Source organism: Phyllostomus discolor, chromosome 1 (assembly GCF_004126475.2).
Source record: "Phyllostomus discolor isolate MPI-MPIP mPhyDis1 chromosome 1, mPhyDis1.pri.v3, whole genome shotgun sequence".
Taxonomy (NCBI): Eukaryota; Metazoa; Chordata; class Mammalia; order Chiroptera; family Phyllostomidae; genus Phyllostomus; species Phyllostomus discolor.
In genome coordinates this window covers 163,900,379-163,920,273 of record NC_040903.2, presented here as the reverse complement: position 1 = coordinate 163,920,273, position 19,895 = coordinate 163,900,379, and the positions used below count along the sequence as shown (strand labels likewise).

At 38.0% G+C, this 19,895-nt stretch overlaps 1 protein-coding gene across 6 annotated transcripts in view; it reads left to right on the top strand.

The window, feature by feature from the left end:
• The window catches only part of MYO5A (myosin VA), a 176,943-nt gene that overhangs the window by 86,006 nt on the left and 71,042 nt on the right, over nucleotides 1-19,895 (top strand). For all 6 annotated transcript variants that reach the window (XM_036033632.1, XM_036033649.1, XM_036033646.1 and 3 more), the window contains exons 9-14: nucleotides 1,678-1,784; nucleotides 7,749-8,014; nucleotides 8,642-8,723; nucleotides 16,814-16,954; nucleotides 18,532-18,657; nucleotides 19,253-19,336. In XM_036033632.1, the coding sequence (XP_035889525.1) occupies nucleotides 1,678-1,784; nucleotides 7,749-8,014; nucleotides 8,642-8,723; nucleotides 16,814-16,954; nucleotides 18,532-18,657; nucleotides 19,253-19,336 (806 nt within the window). The remainder of the gene's footprint in view (nucleotides 1-1,677; nucleotides 1,785-7,748; nucleotides 8,015-8,641; nucleotides 8,724-16,813; nucleotides 16,955-18,531; nucleotides 18,658-19,252; nucleotides 19,337-19,895) is intronic.

Genomic DNA, 19,895 nt, shown 5'->3' with positions numbered 1-19,895 from the left:
CAAGCAACTTTTGTTGGAATATTGACTTAGCTATGTATTAAATGGTAAGTATTGTTGAGAGGTTTAACATTCCTTATAAAATATATCTGATAGCAAATGGGCACAAGTTTTCTTTTGGGGTTTATGGGAACTGTTCCAAAATTAGATCGTGGTGATGGTTGCACAACTTTGTAATTTACTAAGAATCATTGAATCGCATACTTAGAACAGGTCAATTTTAAGGTATGCAAATTGTCCCTCAGTAAAGCTATTTAAACACACATTCAGGGCATCAAGGGAGTTAGGACTAACTAACTCTGCTTACATTTTTACAAAATCTGAAACCTAGAGATAAATAAATCAGGTTCCTGTACAAACTCACACTTTGCAGGGTTTTTGTTTTTGTTTTTCGTGTGTGGCTGGGAAATGTGGCTGAGCTGGCTGGGTGACAAAACCATGTGGCACATGCAGCTTATACTGTCTTTGAAATGATTCCGATGTCACTGCCTTATTCCTAATATTTAAAAAATATTGGGTCTGCATGTAAATAAATCTGTAGAACTGTAGTGGACGATTTCAGTAGTGTTCTAAAAACCTCAGATTATGAATAAATCTAAAATGATATGTTGGTAATTTGAGGGGAACCCTGAAGTGAACTTAATTTTAAAGCGTTGTTAACCCAAGTACAGCCTAGGACCACTGTAGTGTCTGTAAAAGCTCAGAATCTCAGACCCTACCCCAGACCTCCTGAGTCAGAATCTGAATTTGAACAGGAACCACTGGTGATTCATATGCATATTAAATTTTGGAAAAACACTGCTTTATCTAGGCATAAATCTGTTTGTAAATAGAAAATTAGAAATATTAAAAAGCCATAATTCAGGAGATGGAAAAAGCATTCATTATATGATCAACACTCAGTTACCCTGGATATGAGTACATATTTGGAAATCATTTTACCATTTTTATTTGCATATGCTTATATCTAATATTCTGGAAATTCATACCTTATTGAAAAATGAGGCCAGATGTGATCAAAAGCCAAGAGCTGTCCAGCTTTCTTATCTTCCCTTACCTTCAGGCCCTGCTCTAATCCTGCATTTGGACACACACTCATCAGGGTGGAGTGCAACACCAGCCTAAACACTTCTAATCTAGGGGTCTCTTTGACTTACACTTGGTTTGTAGTTAAAAGAGGTAATGACATAATCTGACTTAAAATAGCCTTATTGGGCTACAACTTACATTTGGAGTAGGGATAAATAGAAAAGGGAGTAATGTTAATAAAATATTTAAATCTAGTGTGTGACAATGATGATATAATTTGTTTACTATTTACCCTGTCACATAGTGTATAAATATACTATGTGAATTTTCTCATTTAATGTTCATAAATACCCTTTGAGATAGTCACAATTATTCCCATATTTCAAATGAGAAAACAGAAGCATAGCAGGGTGAAGTTACCTGCCCAGGTGAGATGGCAGGTCAGGAGCAGAGCTAGGCTTTGAGCCCATATTTTTCTCATCTCACGTCATACTCTCAGCCATGGCGGTGATGTTATTAACTATGACATGTTATAATGTGCACAATATCTAGTGATATTTAAGAGTTAAAAACAGGCTTAAAATTGTCTGCTGTAATTGTTTAGCTCCTACTTTAAAATTAATCACATGTCTATTTACTCTGTTGTTTCAGGAATTAGCGAATCTTATCAGATGGGAATTTTCCGAATACTTGCTGGCATTCTTCACTTAGGCAACGTTGGATTTACATCTCGAGATTCAGACAGCTGCACAATACCTGTAAGCTCAGAACAAGCTCAGTGTGATGGCAGTAGATTTGTGTTTCAGAGTTGTTTATTCTTTTTTTTTAAGATTTTATTTATTCGTGCCCTGGCTGGCGTAGCTCAGTGGATTGAGCGCGGGCTGCGAACCAAAGTGTTGCAGGTTCGATTCCCAGTCAGGGCACATGCCTGGGTTGCAGGCCATTTCCCCCCGCAACTGCACATTGATGTTTCTCTCTCTCTCTTTCTCCCTCCCTTCCCTCTCTAAAGATAAATAAGTAAAATCTTTAAAAAGATTTTAAAATGAATAAAATAAAGGTAAATCTTACTTATTTACCGTGCTCAATCCACTGAGCTACACCAGCCAGGGCAGAGTTATTTATTCTTTATGGAAGAAATACATTTGAAGTTTCTCTATTAACATTGTCAGAGAGATGTAAAATCTTGAGTTGAAAATAAATGTGGATTCTAATCCCTGGTATGCAGTGAGTGTGTGTGTGTGTGTGTGTGTGTGTGAGAGAGAGAGAGAGAGAGAGAGATAGGGTAGGAGACTCAGACTTGGAGACATGTCTGATCCATATGAACAGAGGTGAGAAACAGATGTGAACGTTGGATTGGTGAGTCTAGAGAGAAGGGTTTATTTGGCACAAGTGCCAAGAATTGATAACTTTTTGTCTCCAGCAGTGGAAATATAATATGGTTTAAAAGCTATTGAAGAAACCGTTAGCAGTGGTTACCCCTGGGGAGAGGGAATAGATGGCTGTGAGATGGGTTGTCTTTGCTATGATTTATAATCTCTTCCACACATAGTGATAACAGCATGCTGAGATTAAAACCCAATTTCATATGGGGAAACATTTTTTTTAAGATTTTATTTATTTATTTTTAGAGAGGGAAGGGAGGGAGAGAGAGAGAGAGAGAGAGAGACAGAGAGAGAGAGACAGAGACATCAAACATCAATGTGCGGTTGCTGGGGGTTATGGCCTGCAACCCATGAATGTACCCTGGCTGGGAATCGAACCTGGGACACTTTGGTTCCCAGCCCGCGCTCAATCCACTGAGCTACACCAGCCAGGGCTGGGAAACATTTTTAAAACTCTAACAAACCTGACAGTCCAAATTGTCCTCACTGGACATTTGTCATTTGCAGTATTTGCTGGTCACTACCATCAAAGATCATACACACACACACACACACACACACACACACATTGATACATACATGAGGGGGGACCCAGAAAATCAGGAATTTATTTATAAAAAATTGTGTATTAATTCTTATATGTTTAAACTTCAGTCACCTTCAAAGTACCCTCCATTGGATGCAGTACACCTATTGAGACATTTTTTTCCACTGCTCAGATCAGTTTTTAAACTCAATTTTGATGCCTGGTAGTGCTTCTGCCATTTTTTTGTCTCACCTTTTCCACATGAGCAAAACATTTCCCTTCAAGGGCTTCTTTCATCTAGAGAAACAAAAAAAGTCACGCAAGGCGAAATTGGGTGAATAGAGAGGGTAGGGAACCAGGGTCATGCCATTTTTTGGTCAAAAACTGCTGAACACTCAATACTGTGTGGGAAAGTGTGCTGGTAAATCATGAAATGGGCAAATGCATTGAAAGAGTGTTTAGAAAAATTCACTGAAGCCAAATACAGCCTCTCACAACAAGGCCAGCTGGTGCACTGATACAGATGAGTTCCTAGAACATCCACCTAGTGGGGGAAGCCTGTATACTACAAGGGGCCCACCCTCTAAAAGATAATTCTGACCAGTAATGTGACCAATCCTCCACATCACGTAACTTCTGATATGGAGCACTGAGGAGAGTGCAACATCCTTTCCCTGGTACTGCTGCCAAGAATGCATGACCCACATCTAATCATGAGGCAGCATCACGCAGACCCAAATTGAGGTACATGATTTTAAAAAATGCCAAGATCACAAAAGACCAAGAAAAGTGAAGAAGTATTCATATTAAAAGAGATTAATTGTAGCCCAGTGGATTGAGCGCGGGCTGGGAACCAAAGTGTCCCAGGTTCGATTCCCAGCCAGGGTACATTCCTGGGTTGCAGGCCAGAACCCCCAGCAACCGCACATTGATGTCTCTCTCTCTCTCTCTCTCTCTCTCTCTCTCTCCCCCTTCCCTCTCTAAAAATAAATAAATAAAATCTTTAAAAAAAAGATTAATGAAACTTGATAGCTAAATTCAGTTTTGGGGGCCCCCTCTGGTATATATATATTTATTAGGTGTCTTTTAACTTCATTAAAATAGAGGAAGTTTTACTATAATAATTTTATTTCCAACCTGCTTCTTCAAAGATTGTGATAGAAGACAGTCTTTTATTTTTTTTTTATTGATTTGAGAGAGAGATTGATTTGTTGTTCCATTTATTTATGCATTCGTTGGTTGATTCTTTTATGTGTCCTGACTGGGGATTGAATCCACAACCTTGGTATATCAGGATGACGCTCTAACCAGCTGAGCTGCCTGCACAGGGCTGAAAGACAATCTTGAGATTTATGTTTCCCTCTTCAGATACCTGAGTTGATTTTAGCAAACTTATATGTAGATTGACTTGTGTGACTTAAATTTGGATAAATTCAACTTTTGTTTTGAAATATATCTTTCAGTATCTTTGTCTGGGTTCAAGCCCAACTCTACTATGTACTCATTCTGTGTTTTGAGTAAGTAGTTTCACTTCTTACCTCAGTTTAGTCTCTTAAATTTTACAGATGAGGAACAACAGTTTTGGACTAGGTGCTCTGACTGAGCTTCATGCTGAATAAATTATATTTTAAAATATTTAAAAAAGAAATACATAAGAACCATTCAGAGGCCAAAAAACTAGGTGACAATAGAGCTCAGAGAACAAAGCAGAACCCTGAAGCTAGGGCTCATGTTGAGGGAATTTGCAGAACCAAGTGAACTTGAGTTTGGGTCTTTATAGTCAGATGCAGTGCAGAAGCATAAAGATAAAGTCTAGGACTTATATAAATAGAGGAACAAATAAGGTAACCACTGTCTAAAACTGAGACCCTAATTGGGGAATTAATTATAAACTTGTCTACCACCCACTCCAAGAGTACAAAGAAAAATTAATCTGGCTCAAGCCTTGGTGCTAAGTAGAGGTGGAAAAAATAGTTACTTAAAATTTTATAGCAATGAACTGACCATCACACATACTCTTAGCCTGATTTCATAGTTCCTTGATGATCCCAGAAAGCTATATACAGAAAACTTACCTTGAATTTGTCCTGGAATGGTAGAGCTCTAGATGTCTCACAGAAGCAAATACAAGCTTATTTGGGAGGATCCACTTTCAGTCAAAGCCTCAATAGAGCTCTGTGAGGGAAGTTACAAGAATTGTTGGCTCATAATAAAAAAATTGTAAATCCCAGAATGATGCAGAATAGAAGGAGCAAGGTAATATAACAGAATAGCAGTCAACCCTCTAAGAAAGAAATTAATATCAGGTTTGACACAACTGAGGAGAGAACTGATGAGCTAACTAGAAGATAGATGTGAAAAAATTATCCAAAATGCAAGATAGGACCCAGAGATGAAGCACTTAAAAACAGTCGGTAAGAGAGATGAAGAATAGAGTAATAAATTCTAATTTTAACCTAATGAGAATTCCTAACAAAAAAGAGTAAGACAGACATAATATTTAAAGAGATAATTACAAATTTTAGAACTTATGAAATGACACTAAACCACAGATTTGGAAAGTCCAAAAAAAATCCCAGTTAGAATAAATAAAAGAAAATCCATCTCTGACTCACTTTTGGTGATACCAAAGGCAGAGAGGAAAATCTTAAAACAGGCAGAAAGATAAGACATATTATTCTTGAGGAAATAGCAATTAAACTGATAGCTCATTTCCTAGCTTGAACAATGAGACATAAAACAGTGAACTACTATCTTTATTGTTCTAGAGTAAATTACCATTAACTAAAATTGTATGTCCAATAAAAATATCTTTCTAGAATGAAAGAAAAATAGGAATGTTTTTACACAAATAGTAAGTTGTGAGAATTTGTCACCAATAGGCCATCACTAAAGGAACTATTAAAGGGTATAGTTTACACAAAAGGAAAGTGACCTATTGTTGAGAAGAAATAGTAATTCAATAACAAAGTACAGGAAAACATAAAATTTGATAAATTAAAACAACAACAATAATATATATATTGGGCTGCAAAAGAAATCATTCTCCACAAAATACTTGTTAGTTAGAAAGGGAAAAATAGTTATCTTTCAGTGGAGAAACCTAGTGGCTATTCCCTTAAACAGGTGAATATAGTTAACACGACCAGTAATGCGACCAATCCTCCACATCACGTAACTTCTGATATGGAGCACTGAGGAGAGTGCAACATCCCTTCCCTGGTACTGCTGCCAAGAATGCATGACCCACATCTAATCATGAGGCAGCATCATGCAGGCCCAAATTGAGGTATATGATTTTAAGAAATGCCAAGATCACAAAAGACCAAAAAAAAAGTGAAGAAGTGTTCATATTAAAAGAGATTGATGAAACTTGATAGCTAAATTCAGTGAGTGATCCTAGATTAAATCCTGGACCATTAAAATGTTTTGTGTGTTTTTCCACAGGGGGCATTATTAGGTCAATCAGTAAAAAATTGAATTAGATCTGTATGTTAGATAAGAGGGTTGTATCATTGCTAATTGTTGATCATTTATGATGTCATAGATATGTAAGATAATGTCTTTGGCTTTTAGGAAATGCATACTGAAATGTTTGCAACTTTCAAAGATTCTGAAAAAATTATGTGGGTATGTGTGTGAAAGAACGAGAAAGAAAATGATACAAGCAAGTACAATAAAATGTTAATAATATATTTAGGGACTCTGGGTGAAGAAAATTCTTTGTACTATACTTGTAATTTTTTGTTAGTCTAAAATTAGTTCAAAGGAAAAAGTTTAAAAAAATAAAGTGAATGACCAGCCCCAAAGCACATAGATTGGATGGGAGTGTTTGGAGTTAGTACAATTTAATTACATTCAGTTAACTAATACAAGTTAATGTTTCTTTTATTTAAGTGGAAACAGAAAGTAAACCTTTCAAACTAGTAAACAGAAAAATGGGCTAAAAACAATTCAGATATAGCAAGAAAAGGAAAGAAAATTTTAGAGAGAGTAGGACAAATAAAGGCACAAAATAAGAGAAATAAATAAATACACCTAACTGGTGTGGCTCAGTGGTTGAATGCTGGCCTGTGAATCAAAGGGTTGCTGGTTCGATTCCCAGTCAGGGCACATGCCTGTGTTTCGGGCCAGGTCCCTAGTAGGAGGCACTCGAGAGGCCACCACACATTGATGTTTCTCTCCCTCATACACCTTCTCCCTTACTCAGCTTCACTCCCTCACATTGACAGTAACTCTCACTGCAGGATTTTCCATCAGCTTTGTCCTCAGCTCAGAAGACCCTCCCCTCCTGCTTCACCAAGTTAATACCTCCTTGTCTTTCAGATCTGAACTCCATGTCTAAGGCAACTGTCCTCTTCCTCCCTGACAAGGGCACACTTATCTCACATGGGATCTTAGTGTAGTATCCTTCTCCTTTGTAGTAATATGGAATTTTAGGGAGTAATTATTTGATGAATATCCGTTTCCCCTAGAACTGTTAAGTTTTAGGAGGACAGGGACCATGTCTGTTTTTGTTTACTGGCATACAGTAGGCACTCAGTAAATATGAATATCTGAAAAGAGGTATAAGCAAATATTCTGAAAAGACAGATAATTTTTGAAATGAGCCCTAGAAGAGATTGTAGATACTCTCTAGTTGCTGGTTTGATGGATGATTTTGATTATTATCACTGATCATCTTTCAGTGATCTTGGTGTTTGTCATAATAAAGAAATGGCTGGGTTTTATTTGCTACCACTTGGTTAGCATTTTCCAGTAAATTCATATTTGATTGATCTGGTCATAGGAAATAACCCATGCTTTTTTGGCAGCCCAAGCATGAACCTCTCAGCATCTTCTGTGACCTCATGGGCGTGGACTATGAGGAGATGTGTCACTGGCTCTGCCACCGGAAGCTGGCTACTGCCACGGAGACATACATCAAGCCCATCTCCAAGCTGCAGGCTACGAATGCCCGTGATGCTTTGTCCAAGCACATCTATGCCAAGCTCTTTAACTGGATTGTAGATCATGTCAATCAGGCTCTCCATTCTGCTGTCAAACAGCACTCCTTTATTGGTGTGCTGGACATTTATGGGTAAGTGTACTGGGCTCGGTGACCTGCCAGAGAGCATGTCTCTCTAGAGATTTTCTAGGCACTCTACATGGGTATTTGATTCTATGTCCTGCTTGTAAGAAGTAATAATTAGAAGAGAATTTCTAAAAATCTAATTTCATTTGCTAGTTTTTCTTCTCTGAGTACCCTTCTTTAACTCTTAAAATCCTTCTTGTACATGTGTGCTTTTTGAGGCCTAATTTTTCATTATCTGGCTCAATTTTTTCAAAAGAACCTATGAGATCTCTATTTCCAGTTCCCCTCTGTGCATATGTAGACACTGAGCCTGTGTATTGGCAAGAGCAGTGGCTTTGTCATAACACTGAGAGTTCCCCACTTGGGGATGAATTAGCCCTCCAAAACTCATGCTGTTGAATACAACTACATACTGGAGCCTTTTAAGAAACCTCTCTGTATCTTGACTGATGCCTGTCTGCTGGGCACATGTCCCATTATACTGACTTGTAAACCTTCATCCTCACTGATGTAGAAAGAAAATTTCCCAAAGTTGGGGGATTTTCTATTTCTTTCTAATACATACATTTATAGTATTTTTACAAGCTACTTGTTCCTTTTTCTCCTCTTCCCATATTATTTTTGGTTTTACAGATTTGAAACATTTGAGATAAACAGTTTTGAACAGTTTTGCATAAATTATGCAAATGAAAAACTACAGCAACAATTCAATATGGTAAGAATTTTCTTTCTTGAGTAATATTCTGCCTTAAATTATTTTCTTGAATTCATAGTCTGCACTTACATTCTGGTTCCTGAAATGAAGTTATGAATTACAATTGGTATCTGGTGTTTAGAACAGCTAAACTGCTGAGGAATTTATGATTAATAGATGATGCAACATTAGAAAAATATTTATGGTCCAGATAGGATTCAAGGTCATCCTTGGATTGCTGTCTGAGAATAGTAAAAACTTTGTAAGAATAACTTGAGCAAGGGAAGCAGAAAGTGTGTCACAGAGTAACATGGTATGTATGGAGCTTTGAGCCTAGGGACAGTCTTCAGTTTGTGGTGCCTGAGGCTAACTGTGTGTGGACTTGAGACTTGCTTAACTCTTATTTCTTGTATTAGCAAGACACCAGAACAAAAATTCAGAACACATATCCTCTTTCCCACATTTTTTATAATCCTCACTTGATATGTTTATTGATTTTAAGAGAGAGGAAGCGTGGGGAGAGAGAAAAGGAAAAATAATGAGATGAGGAGCATTGATCAGTTGCTTCCTGTTCATGCCCCAACCAGGGATCGAACCTGCAACCTAAGTATGTGCCTTGACCAGGCATCAAACCCTTAACTTTTTGGTGTATAGGACAATGTTTCAACCATCTGAACTGTCCAGCCGAGGCCCCTACATATTTTTTACATATTTACTTTTTAACAGTTTGAGACATTCACTGAGACAAGGGCAACAGGCATGTTTTGAAAAGACCTCTTGTGAATTAGTAATGTCAAGTATATGAGAGCATTATCATGATGTTGAGGGATTTGGAGGTACTTAAAAATGAGGGTAGCAGATTGCAGTAGTGAAGAGCACAGCCCCCCTGAGGTGAACTCCTTGGGTTAGAATCCTGCTCTGCATTGATCCAGGGGGACTTGAGCAAGTTAATTGACCTTCCTGGCTTTGTTCCCCTCATCAGTATAATGGGGACAACAATAGTACCCACTGCACATAGTTTTAAGGATTAAATGAGTTAGGATATGTAAAGTGCTCACTGCCTGACAGGCATAGTAAGTGCAAGATTAGGGGAAGTTAATTAGTTTTGATGAAAGAGGGTATTAAAAATGAGTCACCTGTAGGAATTGGAAGATACATGGAAGAGAAGAGAGCTGAAGGACAGGAAAAAAGAACCCTTAATAAATATTTTCATCTTTCAAGGAGAGAGGTCAAGTGGTATAGTATATAGTTGATGAAGAAAAAAATAGAAGTTTAAAGATATTTTAAGTTACAAAGTTAAGAAAAAGATTTAAAGCTAGTAATATTGGGAGGATGTGGAAAAGCAGTTAAGAGGTAGTATGTGTGAAGTTAGCCTCATCTGATGAAGAAATCAATAGGTAATATTTCAAATAAGTAAATTAAAACACAGCTGATAAGCATATTCTTTTAAGATAAATATCAGAAGAAATATCTAAGGGAGTTATAAAAGTGATTGCCACCAGGGAGTGAGACTGAGGTTGGGGGGGGGATGGGAGACAGGATTGTTAACTTGTCATCATAAAACCTTTAGACTATTTGACTTTTTAAAAATATTGCATACTTCTGGCTGGTGTAGCTCAGTGGATGGATCATGGGCTGCGAACCAAAGCATCGCAGGTTCGATTCCCAGTCAAGGCACACACTTGGGTTGCAGGCCACGGCCCCCAGCAACCACACATCAATGTTTCTCTCTCTCTCTCTCTCTCTCTCTCTCTCTCTCTCTCTCTCTCTCTCTTTCTCCCTCCCTTCCCTCTTTAAAAATAAATAAATAAAATCTTTAAAAAATATATTGCATACATATTGATAAAAATTGGAGCATATTTATTGAGCAAATTAAGCTACTTAGCAGAGTGAAATAATGTAGGTGATCTTAAAACCTTAGGTATTAAGAATATGATAGGTGTATTTTTCATCTCTGCATAAGGAACATTGATAAAAAACCTTCGAGAGACTAAATTGAGTATTACCTTTTCTCAAGGTTTTTCAAAGTTTCTTAATTCTCTCATCAGGGCCACAGCCTTCTGCTGTTTCCTGGTATATTTTGGTACAAGGTGACTGGAAGTATAAGGAACCAATGCCAGTCTCACCAGGAACTGGCTAGTGTGTCTATTTATCAAGGGCCTCAGCTCTCTGAATGTGTTTCTGGCTCTCTCGTTTCTCTTTCTGTTTCTATCCTTGTCTTGTCTTGTCTTGTCTTGTCTTGTCTTGTCTTCTCTTCTCTCTCTCTTCCCCCCTCCCTCTCTCCCTGCCTCGACACCCACACACCCACACCCACACACTACACACACCATACTGCTTCTTAGCTTTTCTGCACAACTGCTCCACTCCTTCTTAGTATCAAATGGCATATTCTTTCTTTCTATTCTGTATGTATTTTCTTTACCTCACGGTTTCTGCTTACTCACTTTGAACTTCCTGTGAACCCAACAGTGGTTGGAGGGCACCTCCCATTCATCTAACTTGCTTAGCTCACATTCTTCCTGACTTCTTTCAGAGGCAGCTTCCACTGATAACCCAGTTCATTTTTTCATCAGAGGTCCCTGGCAACAGAGTGCCCTCAAGTACCCATACTTGGTCTAGTCAGCTGCAACTAGGCACACAGGACCTCACAGTAAAGAACTTGGATGTTCAGGGCTTCTCCCTCAGCAGGGACTGTGGGTAGGACATGGACATCAATAGCACATTGATGTTTCTCTCCCTCCCTTCCTAAAATAAGTAAATAAAATCTTTTTTAAAATTTACTTTCAGAGAGGGGGAAGGGAGAGAAAAAAAGAGGGAGAGAAACATCTATGTGTGGTTGCCTCTCGCTCACCCCCTACCAGGGACTCGGCCCGCAACCTACGCATGTGCCCCAACTGGGATTGAACCTATGACCCCTTGGTTCACAGGCCAGTGCTCAATCCACTGAACCACACTAGCCAGGGCTGCGCATCCAAAATTTTTGAGGGCCCATGGACTTTTTCCAAAGTTAGATATAGGATATGTATGAGAAGAAAGCTCTGTTTAAGCCTGGAGCGGTGTTTCTGTTGTCAGTGTGGAGACTGCATATAAATTAATAAATCAAAAAAAAGAGGGCTTGTGGTTTCAGAAAATATTGGTACTATCAGTCAGGGAATCCTGATGACACATGGTGCCTCATTTGCTTTTTCATTAATCAAAGAATACAAGACATTTTCTTTTGAATTAGCATGATGTAAATGTTCATACAGATGACCAGGTTTTCTTTTTTCTTTTTTTTTTTTGACTAAAGCTTATTGCAGTTGGTTAGACTACAAATGCTGCAAAGGAGCCAAGAGCAGCATTGTAAAAGAGTGTGTATCAGAAATCTTGGTGACACTTCAGTTTTATGGGGTTTTGGGTCCTTAATATGTGTTGTCTGGTCATACCCACAGAGCTGGTCTTTCCAGAAAAGTAGCAAGATGTGTGCACAAACCAAAGAAGACAAAAAAGATTAGTAAAGGAAAGCAGAAACGCTGGAGGACTAACAAGTGGAGGTCATGAGAATCTGTGCAGACTGCAAATTGTGGGTGGGCTGTACAGGCTGGTGGCCTGAAGCAGGAGCAGCAGCAGAGAGGGACTGCCCTTCCCACCAAGACCGACCTAACTCCCTTCATCTGCAGACCTCAGACCACACAGTCTCTCCTCAGGGAAACCTCCCCTCCCCACTCCATGGCCAAACTAGATGAGGATGCTTGTTCTCATAGCTTGCATAATTTTTCTCTCTAACATTACAGTTTATAATTATATTCCTTGTGATTATTTGATTTCTGCCTGTTTCTCCCACTAGTCTCCAAAGTCCATGAAGGCAGAGGCCATATCTATTTTGTTAATGGTGTTTGATGACTGGCATATAGTAGACAGTCAATACATATTTTTGCTGAAATGCATGAATGGAGATTAGAAGCAGTGGTGAGGGTGCTGGCTGAAGCATTTAGCAGAGATAGCATGAATTGATAGTGGTTCCAACTGCTTACAGAGCTGCATGTAGAATCCAGAAGGATTTCATGACTGTGGAGAACAATCAAGGCAGAAACAAAAGACTAACTTATCTATTTCTGAGGCACATGAACTTCAACACCACAGCCCTTATGAGAATTACCTTGTTATGCTATAAGCATCATCCAGCATGGTTCAGTAGTGTAGAGGGCATCTGCTCTGCCTAGTTGGTCAAGGTCAGTGAAGGCATTTCTGAGACTATGTTTGAACAACACAGTGCAATAATTTATTAAATAGGAGGTCAAAAAGTATATAGTGTGGTTTTGTGCATGGAACTCCAACAACCACGAAATTAAAGAAACAGTCAAACAGAACAACCAGACCAGTAAGGTGGTGGATGAAGAGAAACTGCGACAAGGCAGCAACCATGCAAGTGGGGCTGGCTGCAAGGAGACAGTGGGCTGTGAGGGCAGGACTGACTTAAGGGGAAACTGAGACTCAGAGTGGGTTGTGGACTACAGCAGTTGCCACGGCAGTTGCTGCGGCAGAAGAAACTCCCAGTCTCACACAAGAGTTCTTTGAAAAGTGGACTGGAGATGAGCAGATGAGCTGCATTGTTCCCTTTCTGGCCCTTTCCCCACAGGCAGTGCCATAGTGCAGCCAGGAGGGTTGCCCTGCCCCAGTGAATGCCTAATGCCCCACCCCCTTACAACTTATAACTTAACAGGGGCCCTGAAAAAAGAAATAGGGCCAAAATGAAAGAAGAGCAAAATTTCAAAAAGAGAGCTAAATGATGAGGAGATAGCCAACCTATCTGGTGGAGAATTTAAAGCCCTGGTAATCAAAATGCTCACAGAACTGATTCAGCTTGGTCGAAAAATAAAAGAACAAATGAAAGATACCCAAAATGAAATAAAGCAAAATATTCAGGGAACCAGCTGTGACAGGAAGGAAACCAGAACTCCAATCAATGATTTGGAACAAAAGGAAGAAATAAACATCCAACCTGAACAGAATGAAGAAACAAGAATTCAAAAAAAATGAAGAGAGACTTTTGAACCTCTTTGACAACTTGAAACATTCCAATATCTGAATCATAGGGGTGCCAAAAGGAGAAGAACAGCAGCAAGAAACTGAAAACTTATTTGAACAGATAATGAAGGAAAACTTCCCCAATCTGGCAAAAGAAATAGACTTTCAGGAAGTCCAGGAAGCTCAGAGAGTTCCAAAGATGTTGGACCCAAGGAGGAACACACCAAGGCATATCATAATTACATTACCCAAGATTAAAGATAAAGACAGAATCTTAAAAGCAGCAAGAGGAAAGGAGTCAGTTACCTACAAAGGAGTTCCCATTAGACTATCAGCTGATTTCTCAAAAGAGACCTTGCATGCAAGAAGGAACTGGAAAGAAGTATTCCAAGTCATGAAAGGCAAGAACCTACATCCAAGATTGCTCTATCCAGCCAAGCTATCATTTAGAATGGAAGGGCAGATAAAGTGCTTTCCAGACAAGGTCAAGTTAAAGGAGTTCATCATCACCAAGCCCTTATTATATGAAATGTTAAAGGGACTTATCTAAGAAAAGGAAGATAAAAAATATGAACAGTAAAATGACAACAAACTCACAACTATCAACAAATGAACCTAAAAAAATAAAGAAAAACAAAAACTAAGCAAACAACTAGAACAGGAACAGAATCAGAGAAATGGACATCACATGGAGGGTTTTCAGTGGGGAGGGGGAATGAAATAATAAGGGGGAAAGGTACAGGGAACAAAGAAGAAGCATAATTGGTAGGCATTAAATAGATGAAGAGAGGTAAAAAATGGTATAGGAAACAGAACTCAAAGAACTTATATGTATGACGTATGGACATGAACCAAGGTGGGGGGGAATACAGGAGGGTTGGGGGATGCAGGGGGGAGGGGGGACAAAGGGGGAAAAATTGGAAAAACTGTAATAGCATAATCAATGAAATATACTTTAAAAAGTATATAGTACAGTTTTGGATGTATACATATCAAATGTTGAAGACTGCTACATTTTTTTAAAAATTTTTATTTTTATTTTTAATATATTTTATTGATTATGGTATTACAGTTATCCCCATTTTCCCCCTTTATTTCCCTCTGCCCTGCACACCCCCTCCCACCCACATTTCCCCCCTTTAGTTCATGTCCATGGGTCGTACATATAAGTTCTTTGGCTTCTACATTATCTATACTATTGTTAACCTCCCCCTGTCTATTTTCTACCTACCATTTGTGCTACTTATTTTCTACCTTTTCCCCCTCTCTCCCCCTCCCACTCCCCCACTGATAACCCTCCATGTGATGTCCATTTCTCTGATTCTGTTCCTGTTCTAGTTGTTTGCTTAGTTTTTGTTTTGGCTTTATTTTTTTAGGTTCATTTGTTGATAGTTGTGAGTTTGTTGTCATTTTACTGTTCATATTTTTTATCTTCCTTTTCTTAGATAAGTCCCTTTAACATTTCATATAATAAGGGCTTGGTGATGATGAACTCCTTTAACTTGACCTTGTCTGGAAAGCACTTTATCTGCCCTTCTATTCTAAATGATAGCTTGGCTGGATAGAGCAATCTTGGATGTAGGTTCTTGCCTTTCATGACTTGGAATACTTCTTTCCAGTTCCTTCTTGCATGCAAGGTCTCTTTTGAGAAATCAGCTGACAGTCTAATGGGAACTCCTTTGTAGGTAACTGACTCCTTTCCTCTTGCTGCTTTTAAGATTCTGTCTTTATCTTTAGTCTTGGATAATGTAATTATGATATGCCTTGGTGTGTTCCTCCTTGGGTCCAACATCTTTGGAACTCTCTGAGCTTCCTGGACTTCCTGAAAGTCTATTTCTTTTGCCAGATTGGGGAAGTTTTCCTTCATTATTTTTTCAATTTCTCAGTCTTCCTCTTCTTCTTCTGGCATTCCTATGATTCAGATGTTGGAACATTTAAAGATGTCCTGGAGGTTCCTATGCCTCTCCTTATTTTTTTGAATTCTTGTTTCTTCATTCCATTTTGGTTGAATGTTTCTTTCTTTCTTCTGCTCCAAAGTGTTGATTTGAATCCTGGTTTCCTTCCCATCACTGTTGGTTCCCTGTAGATTTTTCTTTATTTCACATAATGCAACCTTCATTGCTGTCTGGGTCTTTTTTATTCTGTTGAAGTACGCAGTGAGTTCCTGGAGCATCCTGATAACCAGTGTTTTGAACTGTGTATCTGATAGGTTGGCTATCTCTTCATCACTTAGTTGTATTTTTTCTGGAGCTTTGAACTGTTGTTTCATTTGGGCCATTTTTTTGTCTCAGTGCACATGTTACATAGTAAAGGGCGGAATCTTAGGTGATCAGGGTGGGGCAACCATGTTGCTGCGTTGTGAAGCTGTATTAAAAAATTATTTATTGAACTTTTATTTTATTTATTTATTGGCCATGGCTGGTGTAGCTCAGTGGATTGAGCTCTGGCCTGTAAACCAAAGGGCCGCTGGTTTGATTCCCAGTCAGGGTTTATGCCTGGGTTGCAGGCCAGGTCCCCAGGAGGGGGTGTGTGAGAGCCAAGTACATGTTGATGTTTCTTTCCATCTCTTTTTCCCTCCCTTCCCCTCTCTCTAAAAATCAATCAATCAATTAATAATCTTTAAAAAATAAAAATAAAAAATAAAATTTTATTTATTGATTTTTAGAGAGAGAGGAAGAGGGGAGAGAGAGATATATATGGATTTGTTGATCCACTTATTTATATATTCACTGGCTTACTTCTTGTATGTGCCCTAACTAGAGTTCAAACCCTCACCCTTGGCATTTTGGGATGGTGCTCTAACCAAATGAGCTACCAGGCCAGGGCAATTTATGACTTATTATGACAATATTCACATACCTAGATTTACTTGTTTATCAAGAAGCCTACATAGCTGAGGTTTTATTGTCTGTGGTTTTTATTTGCTTTATTTTATTATTCTCTGTGTGTAAATCATGTTTCTCCCACAAGATTTTCTTGCTGGAAGCCATAGACTATCTCAAATTATGTTGGTATCTTAGAGTGTTTTATATAAAGGATGTTTCCTGACTAACATTGTTTATGATAATGATGTGGTAATACTACTTTTTTCTTATTTATTTCAGCATGTCTTCAAATTAGAACAGGAAGAATATATGAAGGAACAAATCCCATGGACTCTCATAGATTTTTATGATAATCAGCCTTGCATTAATCTTATAGAGTCTAAGCTGGGCATTCTAGATTTGCTGGATGAGGAATGCAAAGTAAGTATGACTCCCTGATGTACTTAGTCTATTAAAACAGATATATCACGGTCAGAAGGTAAGTGGGTTTTATCAGAGATTCATAGTATCTCGTGAGATGCCGTTGTGGCCTAACTTGCATTCTGCAGTCACTCGACCCAAAGGGTTTTAAATACAATTGAGAGTAGGATAATTTCCCTTCTCTTTTCAGCTGACTCTAAGTTATGTGAAAAATTTGCATCTGATACAGCTACTATCAATTTTAGCCACTTTTATTAAATAGTATGTTTATATTTGGTACTTATTGTTCAGTGGTATGACATATTTAAAGAAATGAGGAATTACAAAAAGTATTTTGAATAATAGTTCTAAATATTCATAATTTAAAATTTGACTAGTTCTTTATTACTGCTATGCATGGTGGGGAGGGAGTTTTAGTTTTAATGTTTGAAGATGCAGTTAGCAGTAAAGTGGGATCCCCAGCTTTACTGCTAACTGAATGATCTTAGACAAATGACCTCTTCTTTCTCTGTATTTAGTTTATATGCCATAAGTTACATCTGAAACATAGATTGATCCTCCTAAGCATCCAGGTTTTCTACAACATTCAGAATGCATGTAATGAAAAGGTTCCCAGCCTCACTCAAAATTAAATAAAATGCAAATCAAAACAAAAACGAGATACTGTTTTTTACCTATCAGGAAATTTAAATTTAATAATAACTTTCATTTGATACTACCAAATGAATATTTATTGCATATATATTGCAATGTAGGGCATGAATTAGTACAATATATTTTAGAGAAAATTTGACAATATTTATCAAAATTATAAATACACAGATATTTTGACTCAACAATGGAACTGCTGGGAGTTTACCCTGTGGCTATACTTGCAAAAGTATCTGAGGCATACCTGTAAAGGAACTCATTGTTACAAAAGTCAGTAACAACCTAGTAGCCATACATATAAGAATGCTATTATAAAGAGAACATAAATACAGTGAGTTTATGGAGTGATCCTATTTGCATATGTATATGCCTTAGATGCCTTCAGAGACAAAAAAGATGATGTAAGTGGTGAGATGAGACTACTCTGTTGTATCTTTCTGAATTATAGAAATATTTCACTATGTGCAAATATTACTGGTTTTTAGAAAATACATGATAGTCATGATATTTCATCTTTGATTTGTTGAGGCCTTTATTACTTTAAGAGCAAATTGAATATTTATTTGAGGGCTCCTGGTATAGGCAGAATGAGTTGCCCATGGGGAGGTCTCAGTCATTGTCCTTTGTTAATAATTGTATTTTGGCCTCTAAGAGAGAAATGTGGAAGGAATGAGTTCCTAAATTGAATATAAAAATTTGACTTTGGGTAGTGGGCACACAATGTAATATGCAGATCATGTATCATAGAAATGTCCATTTGAAACCTATATTCTTATTAACCAGTGTCACCCCAATAAATTTAATTTTAAAAATGTACAAAATTTGGTAGGCGAAGCCCAAAAACGGTCTCTTAGGTAGTGCATCAGAAGAGTATCATAACAATATTCATCTTGTTTTCTTTCTTTTTTTCCTTTCATTGAATGTAGATGCCTAAAGGCACAGATGACACTTGGGCCCAAAAGTTGTACAACACACATTTGAACAAATGTGCACTCTTTGAAAAACCTCGTCTATCAAACAAAGCTTTCATCATTCAACATTTTGCTGACAAAGTAAGGAAGCTTTATTATCTTTTTTCTTTTTTTTTTAAGATTTCATTTATTCATTTTAGACAGAGGGGAAGATAGGGAGAAAGAGAGGGAGAGAAGCATCAGTGTATGGTTGCCTTTTGCATGCCCCCGCACTGGGGACCTGGCCTGGCCCAGGTATGTGCTTTGACTGGGAATCAAACCAGTGACTTTTTGGTTCGCAGGCTGGCACTCAATCCACTAAGCTACACCAACCAGGGCTATCTTTTTTCTTTTTGAATACTTAAGTTCAAAGAGGAAAAAAAATCAATAGTCAAGAGATACTGTATTTTTCTGACCATAAGATGCACCTAGGTTTTAGAGGAAGAAAATAGGAAAAAAAATTTGAAGCATAAAATGTGGTAAAATATTTAATAACATAAATAACAATATTTTACCAATGTAAATGTAAACAGAACTCAACAGCAGCATTAACAACCATTATTCCTCCCAAATTGGGGGCAGGGTTGGGGGGGGGGTGCATTTTATAGTCCAAAGAAACGTTTGTTGTTGTTGTTCATGATTATGATATCTATTCAAAAGTCTTATTAGTTAAGGAGATTTTTCCATGTGTTTTCAGGTAGAATACCAGTGTGAAGGCTTTCTGGAAAAGAATAAAGACACTGTTTTTGAAGAACAAATTAAAGTTCTTAAATCAAGCAAGGTAACTGTATGGTTTTCTTCAATCAGGATATATTCAATAAAATGTTAATTACTTAAGTATTAGCTTTTTTTAAGATTTTATTTATTTATTTTTAGAGAGGGAAGGGAGGGAGAAAGAGAGAGAGAGAGAGAAACATCAATATGCAGTTGCTGGGGATCATGACCTGCAACCCAGGCATGTACCCTGACTGGGAATCAAACCTGCGACACTTTGGTTCGCAGCCCGGGCTCAATCCATTGGCTATGCCAGCCAGGGTTAAGTATTAACTTTTTAAAATAATGCTTATTTTTCTAACAAAATCTGCTTTATTGTTAGTTTTTAACTTATCAAATACATAATGCTTACTGTGTGTTAGGTCCTGTTTTCAGTGCCTTACAAATGTTGACTCATCTAATCCTCACAGTACGGTGGCATTGTCATTACTCTGCCTGTTTCACAGATGAGGGACCTGAGGCACAGGGATTTCATAGCTGGGGAGTTTTCCAGCCAAATTAAAGTCTAGGCTATCTGGCTCCGAGTCTGTGTTCCTCACCACTCTGCAGTGTTGTCTTTCAGTTTC